Below are 17988 nucleotides of genomic sequence, written 5' to 3'. Positions count from 1 at the left end.
CCTCAGCACTGCGTGGATCTCAGACTTCCAGCCTCAGCCCCACATGGATCTCAGCCTCCAAGCCTCAGCCCTGCCTGGATCTCAGACCCCCAGCCTCAGCCCCGCATGGACCTCAGACCCCCAGCCTCAGCCCTGCTTGGATCTCAGACCCCCAGCCTCAGTCCTGTCTGAACCTCAGACCCCCAGCCTCAGCCCTGCCTGGATCTCAGACCCCCAGCCTCAGTCCTGTCTGAACCTCAGACCCTCAGCCTCAGCCCTGCCTGGATTTCAGACCCCTAGCTTCAGCCCTGCCTGGATCTCAGACTCACAGCCTCAGCCCTGCCTGGACCTCAGACCCCCAGCCTCAGCCCTGCCTGGAACTCAGATCCCCAGCTTCAGCCTTGCCAGGATTTGAAACTCCCAGGCTCATCCCTGCCTGTATCTCAGAGCCCCTGCCTCAGCCCTGCCTGGATCTCAGATCCCCAGCTTCAGCCTTGCCAGGATTTGAAACTCCCAGGCTCATCCCTGCCTGTATCTCAGAGCCCCTGCCTCAGCCCTGCCTGGATCTCAGATCTCCAGCCTCAGCCTTGCCTGGATCTCAGTCTCCCAGCCTCCCGGACGTGGAGAGAATAAATGTCTGTCTCTAAGGCATCCTGCATGTGGTCCGCTGTTAATGGCAACCGAAACAAATGAATAGAACCCAATGTGTAGGTACCAGTCAAAGGAATGCCTCATGCATCCCAGACAGGCAGTGCTTACACCTGCCGGCCAATGGAAGGGCAGGGGAGTCTGCTCACTCCTATCCTCACCCTCACGGCACCCCACAAGTGGTGGAGGACTTGTGTGCTGAGTCTCTCAGGGAAACGGCAAGTGGCTCCTTTCCGAAATGTCCCTGAGCCTCGGTCATCCCTTATCCAAAGAACCTACTACATGTTTCCATGGACCCACTAAAATCTCACATACGTTAGAGCCCGAGTAGGGGTTCTGGTTCCTTACTTCCGTTCCCTCTAAAGGAGTATCCTTGTATCTAGGTTCTCAGAGGTCCCCTCCTGTCCCAAACATCTGCCGTTTGCCCAGAGTCTGCAGTTTCGACGAGGGTCACATGCCCAAGTAACCCCTTCCTACACAAGCCCCAGGTAAAACGCAGACACTTGAACGCCTTACCTGTGGAAACCTTTGTCCAGGTAATGAAAGGTGTGGGTTTCCCCGTTGCCTCACATGGGAACATAGCATCTGTCTCCGCGGTGACAGACACAGTCTGAGGGGATTTGGTGATAATTTGGGGCTTTTCCCCATGCGTCCAGAATTTGGATGCGGGTGGTCCTCCAGCAGAGAACAGCTTGGAGCTGGTCTGATGGAAGCTTCTGGAAGGCTGGCCAGAAGATACCACGTTGGGGACAGAGCTCCGGGTGGAGTAGACCACAGGGATGTTCTGTGCATTTGTTGAGGGCGGCCCCGTGGCCCGGGGAGGGTGCAATAATGGAGGTGCGGGGGGACCAAAGTCCATGTGGATGATGCTCTGGGAATGTATCCTATTGTAGGGACCTGGGTTGACTTTTTTCTCTCTTACGCTGGGGGCAGGGGATGTAGGAGTCTGGGGCTTGAGAGTAACTCCCAACTGTGGGAAAGAGAGAGTCCTGTTGAAAAAGAAAGGGAATCTTCCATTGGGATAATGGGGTACGCTTGAGCTTGGAAGCTTGCCACCAGGTTCTCTTAGATCCGGGATGTTGTTATTCCCAAACACTTTGGGGTTGACACTGAACCGGTCCATTCCTTGGTCAGTGAACTTACTAGGAAGGCGAGGTTTGGGCTTCTGCACTGAAACCATGGGACTTGTCGTACTTGGTAATCTTGGAGTCGTAAAGTGCTTATTTTCTGGCAAAGCCCTTGAAGGGTACGCCGTTATTTCTGGTTTGTTGGTCAAGTGACGAGGGGGCTGGAGAGTTACAAAGTACCTAAAGGAGCCTTCTGTGGCCACATGTGGTGGCCTCACCGTTCCCCTCGGTGGGATTGGTTTGGCAGGAACTCTGGCTGGCTGGTGGAAAAGTTGCACTCTCCCAGCCTTACCGTCGGGGCCACGTGGAAGACTGTTTTGGGTCTTTCCATCAAATGCTTCCTTTCCCAACTCTTGCTTTGGAGTTAAGTTAAATTTATTCTGGTTGGAAGAAGGGGTGGATAAATCATGTGGCCTCAATACATGCTGAGTTCCCCCGTTATTCACCGGGGCTGCTTTGGTTTCTGGGATCCCCACGTAATTCAAGAAAACGTTTTCCTTGGAATCTGTTAACGGTGGTGTACTTGAAGAAAGAGAGGTGGGCTCCATGAAGGTCTGTGCCAAGGACACAAGAGTGGTGGCCAGGAATGGGGATGCAGTCCCCTCCGCTGGGGCAGGAGTCGAGGCAGGATTCCAAGGTGTGATTGCAGCTGGAGTGGTTTCATGATGATCATGAGCACCAGTGGTGGTTTCTGCCTCAGTTGAAGATGGCTCTACTTTTGTGCTCAAGAGAGGGGTTGAGACAACTGCTTCTTCTGGTTGAAACAGTGTAGATGCTGCGACTGATGGAGGGAACTCGACCTTATCCTCCGACCGTTTAAGAAAGGGTGAGTTTGTAAGGGTTTCCACAGAGCTGGTAACAGGTATGTCTGTCTGTGGCTTCCCAGGCCGGGCTGTCCCTGGGGGATTCCAGTGTGAGGTTCCAGGAAAGCTAGACGGAGCAGATTCCTCCTGAAAGTCTCCCACAGTGGAGACCTCAGAGCCAGAAGGTGACGCAGCATTACTCGAGGGGTCATCAGGGACTGGGCTGTCCGTTTTATGCTCATTGATGTTTGTGACACCATAATTCGTCATTTCCTTTCCATCCGATATAGGTTTATAGGTGACTGGAATGGTCTCCTGGAGTTTATTGGATGACAAGTGTCTTTTTGCGGTGGTTGTCATAGAATCTTCCATGGTAGTCCTCTCACGTGGGTCCCCAGTTGTCAGAGAAATGGTTGTAGATAAGAGTGGAGTTTCTGGACTGGGGACAATGACATTTTTATGCTTGTTTTCTGGGGAAGGGCTGGGTGCCGAGGCAGACGTGGGAAAGCTCGCTGTAGAAGTGGAATGCCAATGTTTATTTGGCCTCTTCCCATGTTTCCTTCTTGGGGTTCCTTTGGGTACTGGTTCTGCCTGCTTCTCCATTTGCACCTGCTTGGGGACCCCAACTGTGCGGCCAATCCAAGATGTCGGCACCGGTGAACTCTCCACGTGCTCTGGAACCTTCGCCTCAGGTACTTGAGTAGGTGAAGTAGAAAAAGTCTCCGTCGGGGCAAAAGTCGTGGGCGGGGTTTGTTTATGCCTGTGTCGGAATCTGTGGGCGCGTAATCTTTTCCTCCCGTTGGGTCTCTTTCGAGAAGGGTGAGTGGCCGGCCCCCAGGCCGAAGTGGCCTTTTTGGTTGGCATCGCTGCTGTTACCGTGGTGGGGTCCTTGTCAAAGAGAGCACCCAGTGTGGTGTCGCTGGGATGTTCCGAGGGAGTGATGCCATTCATCACTCCGGGGGCAGAGTCCAGCAGAGGGGTAGATTTGACTTGCTTTCCCATACTCTTAGGATCTCTGGAGTTTGTGGGGTCTCTCTCGGGAATATCTCCTTCCTGCGGTGTCTGAGAATTCTCCTCTGTGCTCTTTTCAATCAGCGGGTTACCCTGAGTGCTTGAAGGACCTTTCACAAGCTGGGTGTTGTCTGTTTGTCTCCGTGGATGTCCTTGTCGTTGGACAGCTGACTCCCCTAATGGGACACTATCTAATGGCTCAGATGTCCTGGAGTCATCAACCCACACGATGGGGGTTGGCGTAAAGTGATCGAAAGTCAATTCTTTCCTGTTCTCTTCATCTGGCTGTGAGTCAGCCTCCACATCTGGGTAAACGTAGGACACAGTCTCAGACTCAGCCAAGGCGATGGCACCCAGTGGAGACTCATACCCATTTGACGTAGGCTCTGGCACAGACCCAACATCTCCTGCAGGCCAGCTCTCTGTGCCTGTGTTTTCATTGGTGGGCTCTTCGTAGACCGTGTGCAGGGTCTGGAGAGTAGGAGAAGATTCATAAGGGATGGATATCAGTACATTGGCGGTAGCCCACTTTGGGTCAACTTGAGTGGGAGTTGTATCCTCAGTCTTAGAAAAGTCATGGTCAATAAATTCTTCCAGATGCGTGCTTGTCATTTTGGGTTCAGCGAGAATCACTCCATCGTGTCCACTGTCCGGTCCCATCCTGGTTGAGGACACAGTGCCGGAAACCTGATCGTCCTCACCAAATGGAGATGCGTCTGCCGAGGTTTCTTCAGCACTGGTTGTGGTCCGTGCAGGACCCTCCTCCCCTACCGAGGGGGGAGGGACGGCAGGCAGAAGGGGCGTCACCTCCGGACCCACGGATGGGGGAGTGGTGGTTTTAGTGACTCGGGGTATTTCGGTTCCCTTAGGGAGATTTTTCCCACGTACTCTGGCTAAAATGTCTGCCCAGTGCTCTGGATTAATCTGTTTGTTTGCCATATTTATCCTTCGTCTGGACTCAAACACTCTGCGACCTTCTGCGATGTTCGTCTCTGGTTCTTTTTCAGAAATCTTCCAGGGTTTGAGTTTTCTTCGCCCTTTCTTGGTTTTCTTACCTCCAGCGACGGCATCGTCCTTTGTTTTGAGGAGCTCCTCTTGGTCCTTTGCATGTAGGAATCTCCTTGAAGTGCTCTCTCCATCTCCTACGCCTGAACCACCTTCGTCCTCTACAACATCTCCTGGCACTCTGGAAAGAGTCTTCCCAGCTGGGTGTCTGCCTTTTTTGGATGACCGGCCAGATCCTTTCCTACTCACGGTGACCCCCACAGTAAAATGATCTGCCCCTTGCCGGTTGACAGCCACACATCTGTAGTAACCGCCATCACTGACTTGGACCTTTGGGATGGAAAGAGTTCCATTTGCCAACACGGATGCATGTGACGTGTTAGCCAGATTGTTTATTATCCTTTTGTTTGGAAGGATCCAACTGAGCTGGGCTTCGGGTACGGCCAGCACACTGCAAGGCAGCATCACAGGCTCCCCTACGTTCTTTGGAATTGTCAGTGTATGTCCGTCGGGAGGCTGAGTGGCAGGTGGTTGCACAAAGACCCTGTACACCATCTGGTCCATTTCATCCCTCACCTGGGCGATGCACTGGTACAAACCCGAGTCTGACTGCTCTGTTGATCTGATCCTCAGCCAGCCGCTGGTGACGATGGAGAACTTGCCATGCTGGTCCTCCATGGGTGCTTTCAGCACGGAGCCATCCGGGAGCACCCAGGAGATGGATGGACTCTCAGAAGCCTTCACGTTACAGCTTAGCTGGCATGGATCCCCTTCCAAGACAATCTGGGCTGTGTGCACTGCTCGGCTGGGTTCGATCATGACCCAGCTTCTGCTCCGAGACTGCCTGGCCTCTTTGGCGGGCATTGTTAACGAATAGTGGGAATGATAGGAGAGCAGCACCTTTTTGGCCGTACTCTGACGTCGGTTGAGTTGGATATCTATGGACGGCTGCATGACCCATTCTGGTTCTGCAAGAACGTGGGCTCTGACACCCGTGTAGTAAAGGGCATCGTCATCGGCGTCTTGCCTGTACTGGTAGCTGACCTTGGGGTCTTTGCCGAGCATGAGCTCTCGGTTTAGCCTCACAGGGACCTCACTGTAATACGCGATCAGTTTCCACAGCTTCTCATAGTTTTCCCGAGTCATGGGACACTCAAAGTCCAAAGCAACCGTTGCATTTATATCAATCTCTTGGGGATCTGTCTGGTTCAGGTGGATTTTGTACACGTCCGTTGGCTTCTTGATGTCACAGACCAAGTTCACTGTGTTCCCGTGCTCGTCGGTCATATTCAAAGAGATGTTCCATGGGGGGAATTGGAACCTCTCCAAGGACAGCTGGCCGTCACCGTCTTCTTCTTGTTCCTGGTCTTCCTCGCTGTTCCTGGTCATGTTCTGTCTCAGAGGGGACTCTATGGAAGGCTTGAGACAAGTAATGTCCTTCAACTTGTGAATCTCTTGCTTGTACAATCTTCGGGGACTAGAGCACGTGGCACATAGCTGACCACCTTCATAGGCTTTGTCCTTTTTGCACTTCAGAGTCCCTAAAAGGAATCAACAAGCGTGCGGTAAGTCAGGGAACCCAAGAGCAGCATGCCTTGCACATGGCAGAGGATGAAGGCTTTTGGTGTACCTTTATCTCCTCAGTGCATGTGCATAATGATTCAACACTCACCCACTTCTGTGACTTCACCAATGACTTGAAATCCATTTAGCACAGAATGTGGTACGGAACCACGGTGTTTGAACTCCCTGACAAGGAGTAATGAATGCTTTTTTTCCAAAAGTATTTCCAAGTTATTTTTTTAAAAAAGTGACTCCATTCACACACCCGATACAACTTACCTTCTCTGAAGGTCCACGAGAATCTACATAAACAAATGCAACCAACCCATGAAAAGAGTTCGAGGTGAAAGGCCCCACTTTTGCCATGAATCACATCGTATCTGTCTTTCATGATTTTTTTGTTGCCATAATTTTTCTTCTTTTTTAATGTTAATTTATTTTGAGAGAGAGTGAGTGGGAGAAGGGCAGAGAGACACAGAGAGAGAGAGAGAGAGAGAGAGAGAGAGAGAGAATCCGAAGCAGGCTCCATGCTGTCAGTGCAGAGCCTGACTCGGGGCTCAATATCGCAAGCCACGAGATCATGACCTGAGCTGAAATCAAGAGTCAGACACTTAACCAACTGAGCCATCCAGGGGCCCCGGGTAATTTTGCATTTCAGGCCATGTTTATGTTTTGGATTCACATTCTACTCTTGTCTTCCTGGATACCAAGTGTTCCAGAATGTTGTCTGTATCTGCCTCTTTCACTGCCTTCACCCTTCTCTGCCCATGGACTCATTCATGATGAGTGTTCCAGGACTTGGCCTAGGTGGCCTCACCTACATGTATGGTTTTCGTTACCATCCATTTTCCAATGACGGCTGCCATACGTGCTTCTCCAGTCAACACACATCGTACAAACTCCACACCGGTTTTCTAGTTGACGTGCCTATTTCCAAGTCCCAGAGTCTCCCCCAGGTGACATTTATGAGACCGAACTGTCTTGATATCTGTGCACTTCTTTCCATCCCCGCTGGGAATAAACCAGTCAAAGGGCTATCGTATGACTCAGAGCACGATAAACCTCCTAACTGGTTTCACGAGATCTGGTTCTGCCTCTCTGAATGCAGTTTTCCACGTGACTTTCAGAGTAAACACCTCAACATGCAGATATAATTGTGTCACTCCATCACCCAACACTCACAGATACAAATATATAGATACAGTGCATGCAGACACATAGAGACACATATGCACACACAAAAGATACACAGACACACATGTAAACACATGCACACACCAAATATCCAGACATACGTGTATGTGCATGCACACATAACACACACACACATGTATCTCCAGAATGGCCAAGATGGCCGTCTGTGCAGGAAAACATCATATTTTCACTTCCCTGATCCAGTGTTGTGCTGGTAAAGGTCTACCCAAACTGATTTTCAACACCCCGCCCCATACCCAGTGGGGTTTGGGGACTATCTCCCAGCAATGAAATATGAATGGAGGTGACGTGTGTCTTTTCTAGTTAAGAGTATTAAGAAGCAAGGGGCACCTGGGTGGCTCCATTTGTTGAGCGTCCGACTTCGGCCCAGGTCATGATCACGCGGTTCGTGGGTTTGAGCCTCGCACCGGGCTCTGTGCTGACGGCTCGGAGCCTGGAGCCTGCTTTCGGTTCTGTGTCTCCTTCTCTCTCTGCCCCTCCCCCGCTCATCCTCTCTTTCTTCCTCCCCCTCCCCCCCATCAAAATAAATAAACTTAAAAAAATCTACTTTCTTGCAACTTCTGCACAGCCCTCCTGTTTTTTGTTCTCTGGATCAGTGCAGAACATCCCTGTCACCCATTCTCAAGAGAGACGTGTCACAGCCATTGCCAGCCTTCCCTTTTCCAAGCATCTTTGAACACCTCCTCATATAACAGGGATGCAGAGAAAGTCCCACAGGTCGCCGTAACCCAGGGCTGCATGGAACACTCCAGATATTCAGTTTAGGAAACCATAGTCAACCATATAAAACTGAATGATTGGGGCGCCTGGGTGGCACAGTCGGTTAAGCGTCCGACTTCAGCCAGGTCACGGTCTCGCGGTCCGTGAGTTCGAGCCCCGCGTCGGGCTCTGGGCTGATGGCTCGGAGCCTGGAGCCTGTTTCCAATTCTGTGTCTCCCTCTCTCTCTGCCCCTCCCCTGTTCATGCTCTGTCTCTCTCTGTCCCAAAAATAAATAAACGTTGAAAAAAAAAAACTGAATGATCATTGCCTCACAATTCCCTGAAGGAGACAGCCGTGAGAATTATGGAACCGAGGTGCCTCAGCATCTACGCTGTAACCCTTTACACGGGAAGCTTCCTGCCATGCTGATTCGGTGATGTTCTCTTCACAAGACCAAGCCATGGCACAACACTGGACGACATAACCTCTCCAGAAGGGTGGGCACCGTGCAGGTGGGAGCCACGTTCGACGTGCTCTCCTCTTACCTTTGGATCTGGCGTCCCATTCCAGAAACCCCTTCATCTTGCAGTCACACGACCACGGATTCCCATGCAGGTAAAGATTCTCCAGCAGAGGCATGTTCTGAAGCATCCCCGTGGGGAGAGTCGTAATCATGTTGTCCGCTAGGTAGAGGTGTCTGATGGTGGAGAGCCTGAAATAATCCAGAAACGTGAACGTGGAGAACGTGCCAGGGTGTAGCTGCTGCAACTTGTTTCCTTCTAAGTGGAGCAGCCTTAGGGAGGTTAGGCCATTGAAAGCTTGTGGGTGGATGAATTCGATCTTGTTGTGGTCAATGTGCACCCTCGTCAAGCTCCACAGCCCCTGCAGGGTCTGAGCCGTGATCACTCGCAGCTTATTGTAGCTGAACTTGAAAACCTACAAAGGCAGGGGCGGAGTGGAAAAGCCTGTTTATAATAGACAAAGCCACAAGCAGGGACAGAAACCAGAACAAAGGGCAGAGAGGTAATGACATTAAGCTGGTTTTCAATGGAAAGAAAAAATCGGCAATTTTATTAATCGTTGGGGAGCAGTATGTCGTTTCCCCTTACTCATTAACGGTCGTAGAAGCTGCAATTCCTGATGCTCGTAAAAGCCCGGGTTTACCTGGAGAGAGCTGAGGTCTCTTAAAGCCCCGTCGGGGATGCTGGGGATGTCGTTGCCATGAATCATAAGCAGCTCCAACTTGCTCAGTCCCGCAAATGAGGTTTCTGACAAAGCCTGTATACTATTAAATCTAAAAAAAAAAAGAAGAAGAAGAAGAAGAAGAAGAAGAAGAGTTGGAATAAGAAACAGTGAATACTGAAGCCCCATCTGGGAAAGATTCAGCAGTCTGCCCAGGAACCATTTACCCAATGTTGAGTCTGAGGTGTACTGGTGCCATTTCCTGCTTTGTATCCTTGTCCGTTTCTAGGGTCAAAAGGAAAATGACCTACTCTTACTGGCCTTCACTCGGTTCAGGAATATTCGCTGGATATTTTGACTAAGAATGTGCTAATGCAGCTAGAGGTGATTTCAGGGACACAAGTAGGATTTAGAGTCTAAAGGAAGCTGGTCCAATGGCCCCTTGTTGGAAACGTCCAATGGAAAGTGTCCATAATGATGGATGACACATGGGTCATTGAATGCAAAGAATGAGCATTGATGCCAAGGAACAGGCAGCTTGGGAAGGAGCTTTGCATCATGTAATGACAGGAGGAGGTACTCCAGGCTAGGAAGGACCAAATTAAAGAACGAAGACTAACACCAGCACTCTGTTTCACCAGGACCAGTGGCCATTTCTGATGGATTCTCCAAATTAGTTGTAAACATTTTGGTCTCTTTTGGTTTTCGTGTCGCGTCAACATTGGCAAAGATGTTTTCTTGGCCAGTTTGAAAATTCTTCATCTCCGGGACGCCTGGGTGACTCAGTCGGTTGAGCGTCCGACTTCGGCTCAGGTCATGATCTCGCAACGTGTGGGTTCGAGCTCAGAGCCTGGAGTCTGCTTCGGATTCTGTGTCTTCCTCTCTCTCTGTCCCTCCCCTGCTCGCGCTTTGCCTGTCTCTCTCTCAACAGTAAATAAACGTGACAAATTTTTTTTAAAAAAGAAAATTCCTCATTGCTACCTTACTGATGGCACAAGGGAATCCCCAGAGTCAATGCCTAGAGAAGGCATTCTAAAATGAGTGAAGAATTCTGTATTGGAGGGCAGTTGCTTTGTGCCACTGCTTCTGCTGAAATACAACACATGTAGCCTGACATTATTTATGACTTCCCCATAGCACCTAAATAAAAGGAAATAGATGTGTAAGACAGTGAAGGTGAAATGCTCATAGCTAAATACAACAGACAACACCAATTTCTTTCCTTTTTAAAAGTAAGTTTTTAATGATTATTTAATTTGGGAGAGAGAGAGAGAGCATGCAAGCGGGGCAGGGGGCAGAGAGAGCGAGAGAGAGAGAGAAAGAATCCCCAAGCAGGCTCCGCACAGCCAACACAGGGCCCGACTTGGGGCTTGAACTCACGAACCGTGAGATCATGACCGGAGTCGAAATCAAGAGTCAGACGTTTAACTGACTGAGCCACCCAGGTGCCCCATTCTTATAAACACATATGTGCCCAAACCCCGATTTCAAAGTCAAGATCTGGCTAATGACTCCTCTAAGAGCCAGCCTGAGGAAGCATCACTTTTCAGCTATAAACTCCAGGAAAAATAACCTCCAACAGCAAAACCACTCAGCTTGATCACTTGGACGTCTACAAAGAATGACTTTAAACACTGCATTGTTTTATAAGACCAACTTAGGCAAAGGAAACACTCGATGCAATGAAATGTATCCTGTCTCGTTAGGAAAACGCAATAGGGCTTTGAAGTGATGCACGGGTAAAATACAGTAAAAAGTAATCATGGCTGCTGTTTGCATTTAACTCACAGAGTCAACGGACAATTTCATAGAAAGGCTCTCCCTTCCGGATTAGACAGCATGGATATTGGACAGTGTCCAGAGAACCGTTTGGGCATCACAGCTGACTGGGGATGTGTTAGTGGCATCCAGTGGGTAGAGACCACGGGTGCTGATGAACATCCCACAATGCACAGGATGGCCGCCCACAAAGAATGGCTCAGCCCTTAATATCAAGAGTGTTGAGATTTGGAAACTGCCCACGTGGAAGAGACACTGCCTGTTGGTCTATCTATCCATCCACCCATTATCTATGTATCTATGTATCTATCTATCTACCTACCTATCTATTCATCCATCCATCCACCCATCCATCCATCATCTATCTATCTATTCATCCATCCATTAACCCATTCACCTGTTCATCCATCATCTACCTATCCATTGATCCATCCACCCATCATCTATCTATCTATCCATGCATCCATCTGTCCATCCATCATCTACCTATCCATTGATCTATCCACCCATCATCTATTTATCCATCTGTCCATCCATCCATCCATCCATCTGTCCATCCATCATCCACCTATCCATTGATTATTGATCCATCTATCCATCCATCCATCCATCCATCCATTCATCTTCTATCTACCAATCCATCAATCCACAGATCCATTCATTATCTATCTATCCATCTATCCATGCATCATTTATCTATATACCTATCTACTGATCCGGCAATCCATCCATCTATTGATCCATGTATCATGTATCTATTATCTATCTATTATCATATATATCTATATACCTATCCATCTATCCATTCATCCATCCATGTATCATCTATCTATCTATCTATCCATCTATCTATATATATATAATCTATCTACCTATGGTAGTTGTTCAAGCCCCACGTCGGGCTCTGTGCTGACTGCTCAAGAGCCAGGAGCCTGCTTTGGATTCTGGGTCACCCTCTCTCTCTCTGCCCTTCCCCTGCTCATGCTCTGTCTCTCTCTCTATCTCTCTGTCTCTCTAAAATAAATAAATAAATACAAACATTTAAAATATACTTGGAAAGTAATTTTTGAAAAAGTTCTGGGGCTGTGTCCAAACAGGAAACAGCAGATCTCTGTTTCAATGCCGACTCAACACCCTGAAAAAACATCTGTGCGGGAATGGGAGAGTTCAGTAGCGTTTTGCCAACAATCCCTCATTCCTTGAGAGCATGCTGCTCCTTCTAGATGGCGAAAACACAAATCAGACCCTGAGTCCCGTCTGTATTAGACATCGCCCTTGGTTCTTCCTTCCCCCCATCAACAAAACGCACAATGACACTAACATCATCTCCTTGCAGACTGATTTCCCGAGACAGTGCTGGGATATAAGACTGATTTAGTGGGCACCGGGCTGGCTCAGGCGGTTAAGTGTCACATTCTTGATTTTGGCTCAGGTTCATGATCTCCTATTTCATGGGTTCGAGCCCTGCTACTGAGCTCCACGCTGACACCATGGAGCCTGCTTGGAATTCTCTCTCTCTCTGACCCTCCCTGATCATGTGTGCACGCTCTCAAAAGAAATACATAAACATTTTTGAAAAAGAGTGATTTGAAAAGGTGGCATGTAGATTCCTATGACCAAGTTAGCTGGGCGGAACTTATACACTTGCGTGCAGGGAAGCCATATTTTAGCTGTTTTGTTTTTTTCTTTAATATTACAGAAAACACCCGAAAATATTATTGCCATCAACAGGGGAAGGAAGGATCTCAGTATCTATGTACTGCTCCAGTGGCAAAGCTTTTGGGAACCAGTCATTTATAGTGTTTACCATACAAAGTCAGCTTAAAATGGGGCACCTGGGTGGCTCAGTCCATTAAGCATCTGGGTCTTGATTCTGGGCTCAGGTGGTGATCTCACGGTTCATGAGTTCGAGCCCCATGTCAGATTCTGTGCTGACAGTGTGGAGCCTGCTTGGGATTCTGTCTCTCTCTCTCTCTCTCTCTCTCTCTCTTTCAGAATAAAGTTAAATAAATAAAGTTGGTTAAAATGAAGCCACCAGAAACTGTGTTCCAGCTGAGAAGCCAGGTTTCACATGTACAAAATACTTCACTGTCAAGACGAGTAGGGGACAAAAGCCGCGGAAATCGTAACTGAGATAAACGCAGCCTGACAGGTCATAGCCCAGTGCTGTTGTCTGTACAAAGCCACCGTGTAGCTCACCGTGTGGGAGGAGGCCTGCGGCATCTTCCCTGCCCTGTTTTCCCACCCCACAGCCCAGAGCCCCAGTATACAGCAGGCGGCACATGCATGCCTTCTAGGCAGGAGCACAGCAGAAACCTGTCGTCCTGCTGGTCACTGTCACGCTTTCTAGGGGGCTGCACGACGCCCTGTGGGACGCCACGTCCTACTGTGTGCACTGCCAGGGGGTCGGGCTGGAGGAACCAGGGGGCTAATCACAGCCGGTGGGACCATAGGCTGAGAAAGACAGCAATGGTGCGGAGACAGGACCATCCTGCACATCAGGACACGCGAGAGAGGAGAGAAGTCACAGATAAAGACGGTTTTCCTTTCTACAAAGCACGGCTCATCCTACCTGCTGTTCCCTTTCTGTCTCCCACTTGCCAAATGGTAAGGCTGTAAGGGGGAGGACTGTTTTAGCTATTGAAATCCCCTCTTCTAAGTGCGGGGGGTGGGGGGGCGGGGCCTGGGTGGCTCAGTCAGTTAAGCATCTGACTTGGGCTTAGGTCATGATCTCACGGTTCATGGGATCAAGCTCTGAGCTGTCAGCACAGAGCCTGGAACCTACTTTGGAATCTGTGTCTCCTTCTCTCCCTGCCCTTCTCCCCGACTCGTGCTCTCTCTCTCAAGAATAAATTTTAAAACAAAATTAAAAAAAAACTTAACCCCCTCTTCTGGCAAAGTCAAACTATTTCCCCTACTGAGTTATCATGATTCTGGTTGGATTTTCAGATACTCAAATCATAAGGTCTCTCAAGATCTTACTGAGAAAATTACTCAATAGTCTACTGCCTTCGATTAGGGAACTTTCTATCTTACTGTCTTAACTTTTCATTCTCTTTTCCTGCTACAGGACTTTACAAATACAAGATTTTTTTTTTAAGCTTCTGCTATAAGATGCTAAGCGCATTTACAATTATTTGTTCATTGGCCATTGCGTTTCACTTAAAACATCCCGTCTGTGGCTAGTCACCAAAGCCTAAGTTATTTTTGTTGTTTTGTAGGTGGTAGAAAATAGCTTACATTTTTTGTTGAGTAAGTCCAAATAATTGTTTATTATTTAATTTGCACATGAGTACCTGCAATTTAAGGCAGCTAATATTTATGTATACAAAGCATTTATGCACATGAAATGATATTTTAAAATACAAAAATATATGTCTCCACATAAATCTATATAAATATAAATGTATACGAATGTAAATCTACCTGAAATGCTGCATAAAACCTCTCATAAAAAATATTCATATTTTAAATAGGTAAAAACTACAAGGACTTTTTATTCCCCCAAGAGCACAAGTGCATCATCCAGATAACTTACAGAATGCCAGAGAAGTCCAACTGATTTTTAAGTTATTTTTAGCAGTTTCTGAAGTCTATTGAAGTAATGTTTATATATTTATGTGTGTATCAGACACATTTGTATCTACTCTACGGTAGGCAATTGTTATCAAGGGAAATCTGTCAATACATTGAAGTTATCCAGGATGCCTGGTTATTAAATCATATGATAGCGTTCCAGTTGACGGATAAATTCATATAATCGCCCCCAAAGGATTGCATTTACAGAAAGTCGTACGCATTGACAGTTTCGTAAATGCACGTACATGTGTGAAAAAACAAAAACAAAAACAAACACGCAACGAAAGAGGCTGAAATTGTTCAGTAAGAATGTGGTACAAACCCCAGATTGATTCTTTCCACATGTTTAGAGATGCCGGCGGGCACAGAAGCCAGGGACCGAAATGTGCAGTGGACCTCGCTGGGGACGTAGCAGGCGCACGGGTGAGGGCAGGCGAGCGCGGCTGGTGGATGACCCCAGAGCAGAATCAGCACCACGGACAGGGCTGGCCACCGCGCCCGGGATGATGGCATCTTGTCCTGATTCGTTATCCCTGGACACCTGTCGTGGGACCACAGAAGGAGAGCCATTTAGTGTCAGGTAGCGGGCGCATGTGCAGCGAACGTTCTTCGAATTGTGCAAGATGGTTTGGGGCTTCCCAAGACATCACCGCATGGTGTCCTTCACTGACACAAGATATTCGGGCCAAGAGACTCGAAACTTATTTTCCTGATCTTTCCCCGCGATCTGGAACCATTATTTCGAAGGTCATCTCAATTCCTGACTTTGACGCTCCCATTTGGAAATCTGACGCTGTGACGAGCGACGGTATGGAATGGATGGAGACCAGACACACAAAAATATACGTACATGTGTGTTCATATATACAAATGTACAGATATTCGTGTATATATTTGCTTATCCGTATAGAGAGAGGAGAGATATACTGGTGTTTCTATAATAATAAAGTAACTGATTAAAGTAACTATAATATATAGTTTTATGTATATAGTAACATAATATATATTATAATATTCTTATAATAATAAAGTATCTGATTAAAGTAACTATAATATATAGTTATATATAGTAATATATATATTATGTTTCTATAATAATAAAGTAACTGATTAAAGTAACTATAATATATACTTTTATATATGTAGTAATATAATATATACCATAATATTCCTATAATAATAAAGTATCTGATTAAAGTAACTATAATATATAGTTATATATACAGCAATATATATATTATGTTTCTATAATAATAAAGTAACTTATTAAAAACTATAATATATACTTTATATATATAACAATATAATATATATTACTATAATGTTTCTATAATAATAAAGTAACTGATTAAAGTCTCCGCCTCCAATGTTCATTCCGAGCCATTATATATTGTACATATTTGACTGAAAATAAACTTCTCAACAAGGTCGTTATTAAGAGTATACCCTTCTTTGAATGACATTCCTTGAGGTGTTCCATATGTCCTCTTACAGTGTTTAAAGGGTGCGCGCTCACTGAAGCAAAATGTATTCCACTACATGTGGGTGCATGCGCTATAGGGGAAGAAGTTGGTGAAATCCGACATCAGATAGAGAGGAAAGGAATTGACCCATAAAACATGTGCAGTCAAGAAACACGATCAGTGAGGCCATGCGCGCAAACATGGAAATGCGCGGATATTTCAAGCAACAGTTTAGAATATGCGTGGTTATTTATTATTAATTATTATTATTATTGTTTTGTCCATGCTTTGCGCATCCGTTAATCATGTTATGTGTTTCTCACTTCTTGCAACGACTTTATTTAAAAATAATAATACACGTGTAAAGTGCGCAAAAGACACGCGCGTGCTCTGGGAAGGTGATAACCGCGGGCAACACGCTCTGATCCGCTCGCTCAGGCTAGGAATCCGGCGCTGTTGGTCCTTTAAACAACCTCGAGATAGACACCTTCTTCGGCCCGAGCGCGTCCTCTCTTGCAGCCTTTCCAGAGGAGGGGCTCAGCCTCCTGCAGCCTCCCCCGCCGACCGCGCCCGGAAAGCGCGCTGTGCCCGCGGGCCACCCGGGCCCCCGCGCGCCGACGCCTTCTGTAAAGCCTCGGCTCTGGCCGGGTGGTCCCCGGAGACCGAGAGCGCGCGCCCCAGGGAAGCCCGGACCTGGCGCCGCGCGCGGGGAGGCGCCCTGGGCCGGAGCCGCCGGAGCCGCCGGGGCCGCCGGGGCCGCCGGGGCCGCCGGGGCCGCCCCGGGGAGTGGGGGGAGGGGAGGCTGGTCCCCGCCGTACCAGCTGGCCAGCTTCCAGCGCCGCTCTAAGGAAAATACGGGGTTTCCCGGAACGCGGCTCGGGTGGCCTTGCGGGGACCCGCGCAACAGGCGCCGTCCCTCCCGGGCGAAGACTTGTCTGGCTTCCGTGCAGCTCAGCCGCCAGCAGGCCGAGGGTCACCCACATTCCAGAGTTCGAGCAGGAGGCGGGGGGACTCTAGCGCCCTCCGGGGAGGCCCCGCGGCTCTGCAGTCCCCTCCCACGCCAGGAGGGCTCGGGTTCCCTCGGGGGTCCCACGGGCGCCTCCCTGGAGAGCAGGGATGGGTAGGCGCGAGGTGGCCCGGGAAGGGAGCGGAGAGGTTAAGGCGACGGGGATCCTCCCGCCAGATTCAGCCTGTCTGTCCTTCCCAAAAGGCCCCGCAAGCCCCTGGCCCAGTGGCCTGTGCGCCCTCGTCCTCGCCCCCACCCTTGGCCGACCCCCAACTGCCCCCGCGCAGCAGACCCCGCGCCCCCTTCCCCGCGGGCGCCCAGGCCGCCCTCGGTCCTCACCTGTCCTCCGGAAGCCGCGACACACGGGAGCGGGGCGCCCTGACTCACCGCCGGGGGTCCGCCGGGGCCATGCCCTTCCCGGGCCGGGGGCGAGGCGGCGAGGCTTCCCAGCTCGGCGCGGCGAGCCGGCGCCCTTTTATTCGCGTCGCCGAGAGGCTTCCCCGAGTCCACGCCTCGGCCCACCCCCACCCTGCCCTGCCCCACCCCGGGGAGACGGGGCGCGGGCCCGAGCCCAGGGACCCTGGCCGCGCGCGCTGCGCTCAGCCCTCCTCGCGCCTCTTCATCGCGCCTCGCCCGCTGCGGCTGCGGGAGCGGCCGGGGCCCAGCGCGCAGCGGCTTTGGGACCGAGTCCCGCCGGTCCCGGAGCCGGGCCGGGGACTAGGGGCCGGGGGCGCGCCGGGGCGCCGAGCGGGGCTGCCAAACGGCCGCCTTTCCTTCCGGGGAAGGGACAAGGCGCGCGCTTTGCACCCCTCCGCGCGGGCCGGAGTTTGCTCTGGCGGCTTCCCCCGAACCCGTGTGCGGGCGGGAGCCCCCTCCGGCAGGCCCGGCTGCAACGTGAGACCCGCAGCCACGCCCTCCCGCCTCTCCG

General features: G+C 49.7%; 1 protein-coding gene across 1 annotated transcript in view; it reads right to left on the bottom strand.

The window, feature by feature from the left end:
- The window catches only part of MXRA5 (matrix remodeling associated 5), a 30126-nt gene extending 12405 nt beyond the window's left edge, over positions 1-17721 (bottom strand). The window contains exons 1-5 of the mRNA XM_047847403.1: positions 17400-17721; positions 14914-15132; positions 9216-9345; positions 8597-8987; positions 1144-6114 (exon numbers count right to left, since the gene is read on the bottom strand). Of these exons, the coding sequence (XP_047703359.1) occupies positions 1144-6114; positions 8597-8987; positions 9216-9345; positions 14914-15104 (5683 nt within the window). The 5' untranslated portion in view covers positions 15105-15132; positions 17400-17721. The remainder of the gene's footprint in view (positions 1-1143; positions 6115-8596; positions 8988-9215; positions 9346-14913; positions 15133-17399) is intronic.
- Positions 17722-17988: the final 267 nt, after the last annotated feature.

Source organism: Prionailurus viverrinus, unplaced genomic scaffold, assembly GCF_022837055.1.
Source record: "Prionailurus viverrinus isolate Anna unplaced genomic scaffold, UM_Priviv_1.0 scaffold_48, whole genome shotgun sequence".
Classification (NCBI taxonomy): Eukaryota; Metazoa; Chordata; class Mammalia; order Carnivora; family Felidae; genus Prionailurus; species Prionailurus viverrinus.
This window is presented reverse-complemented; position numbering and strand designations above follow the sequence as displayed.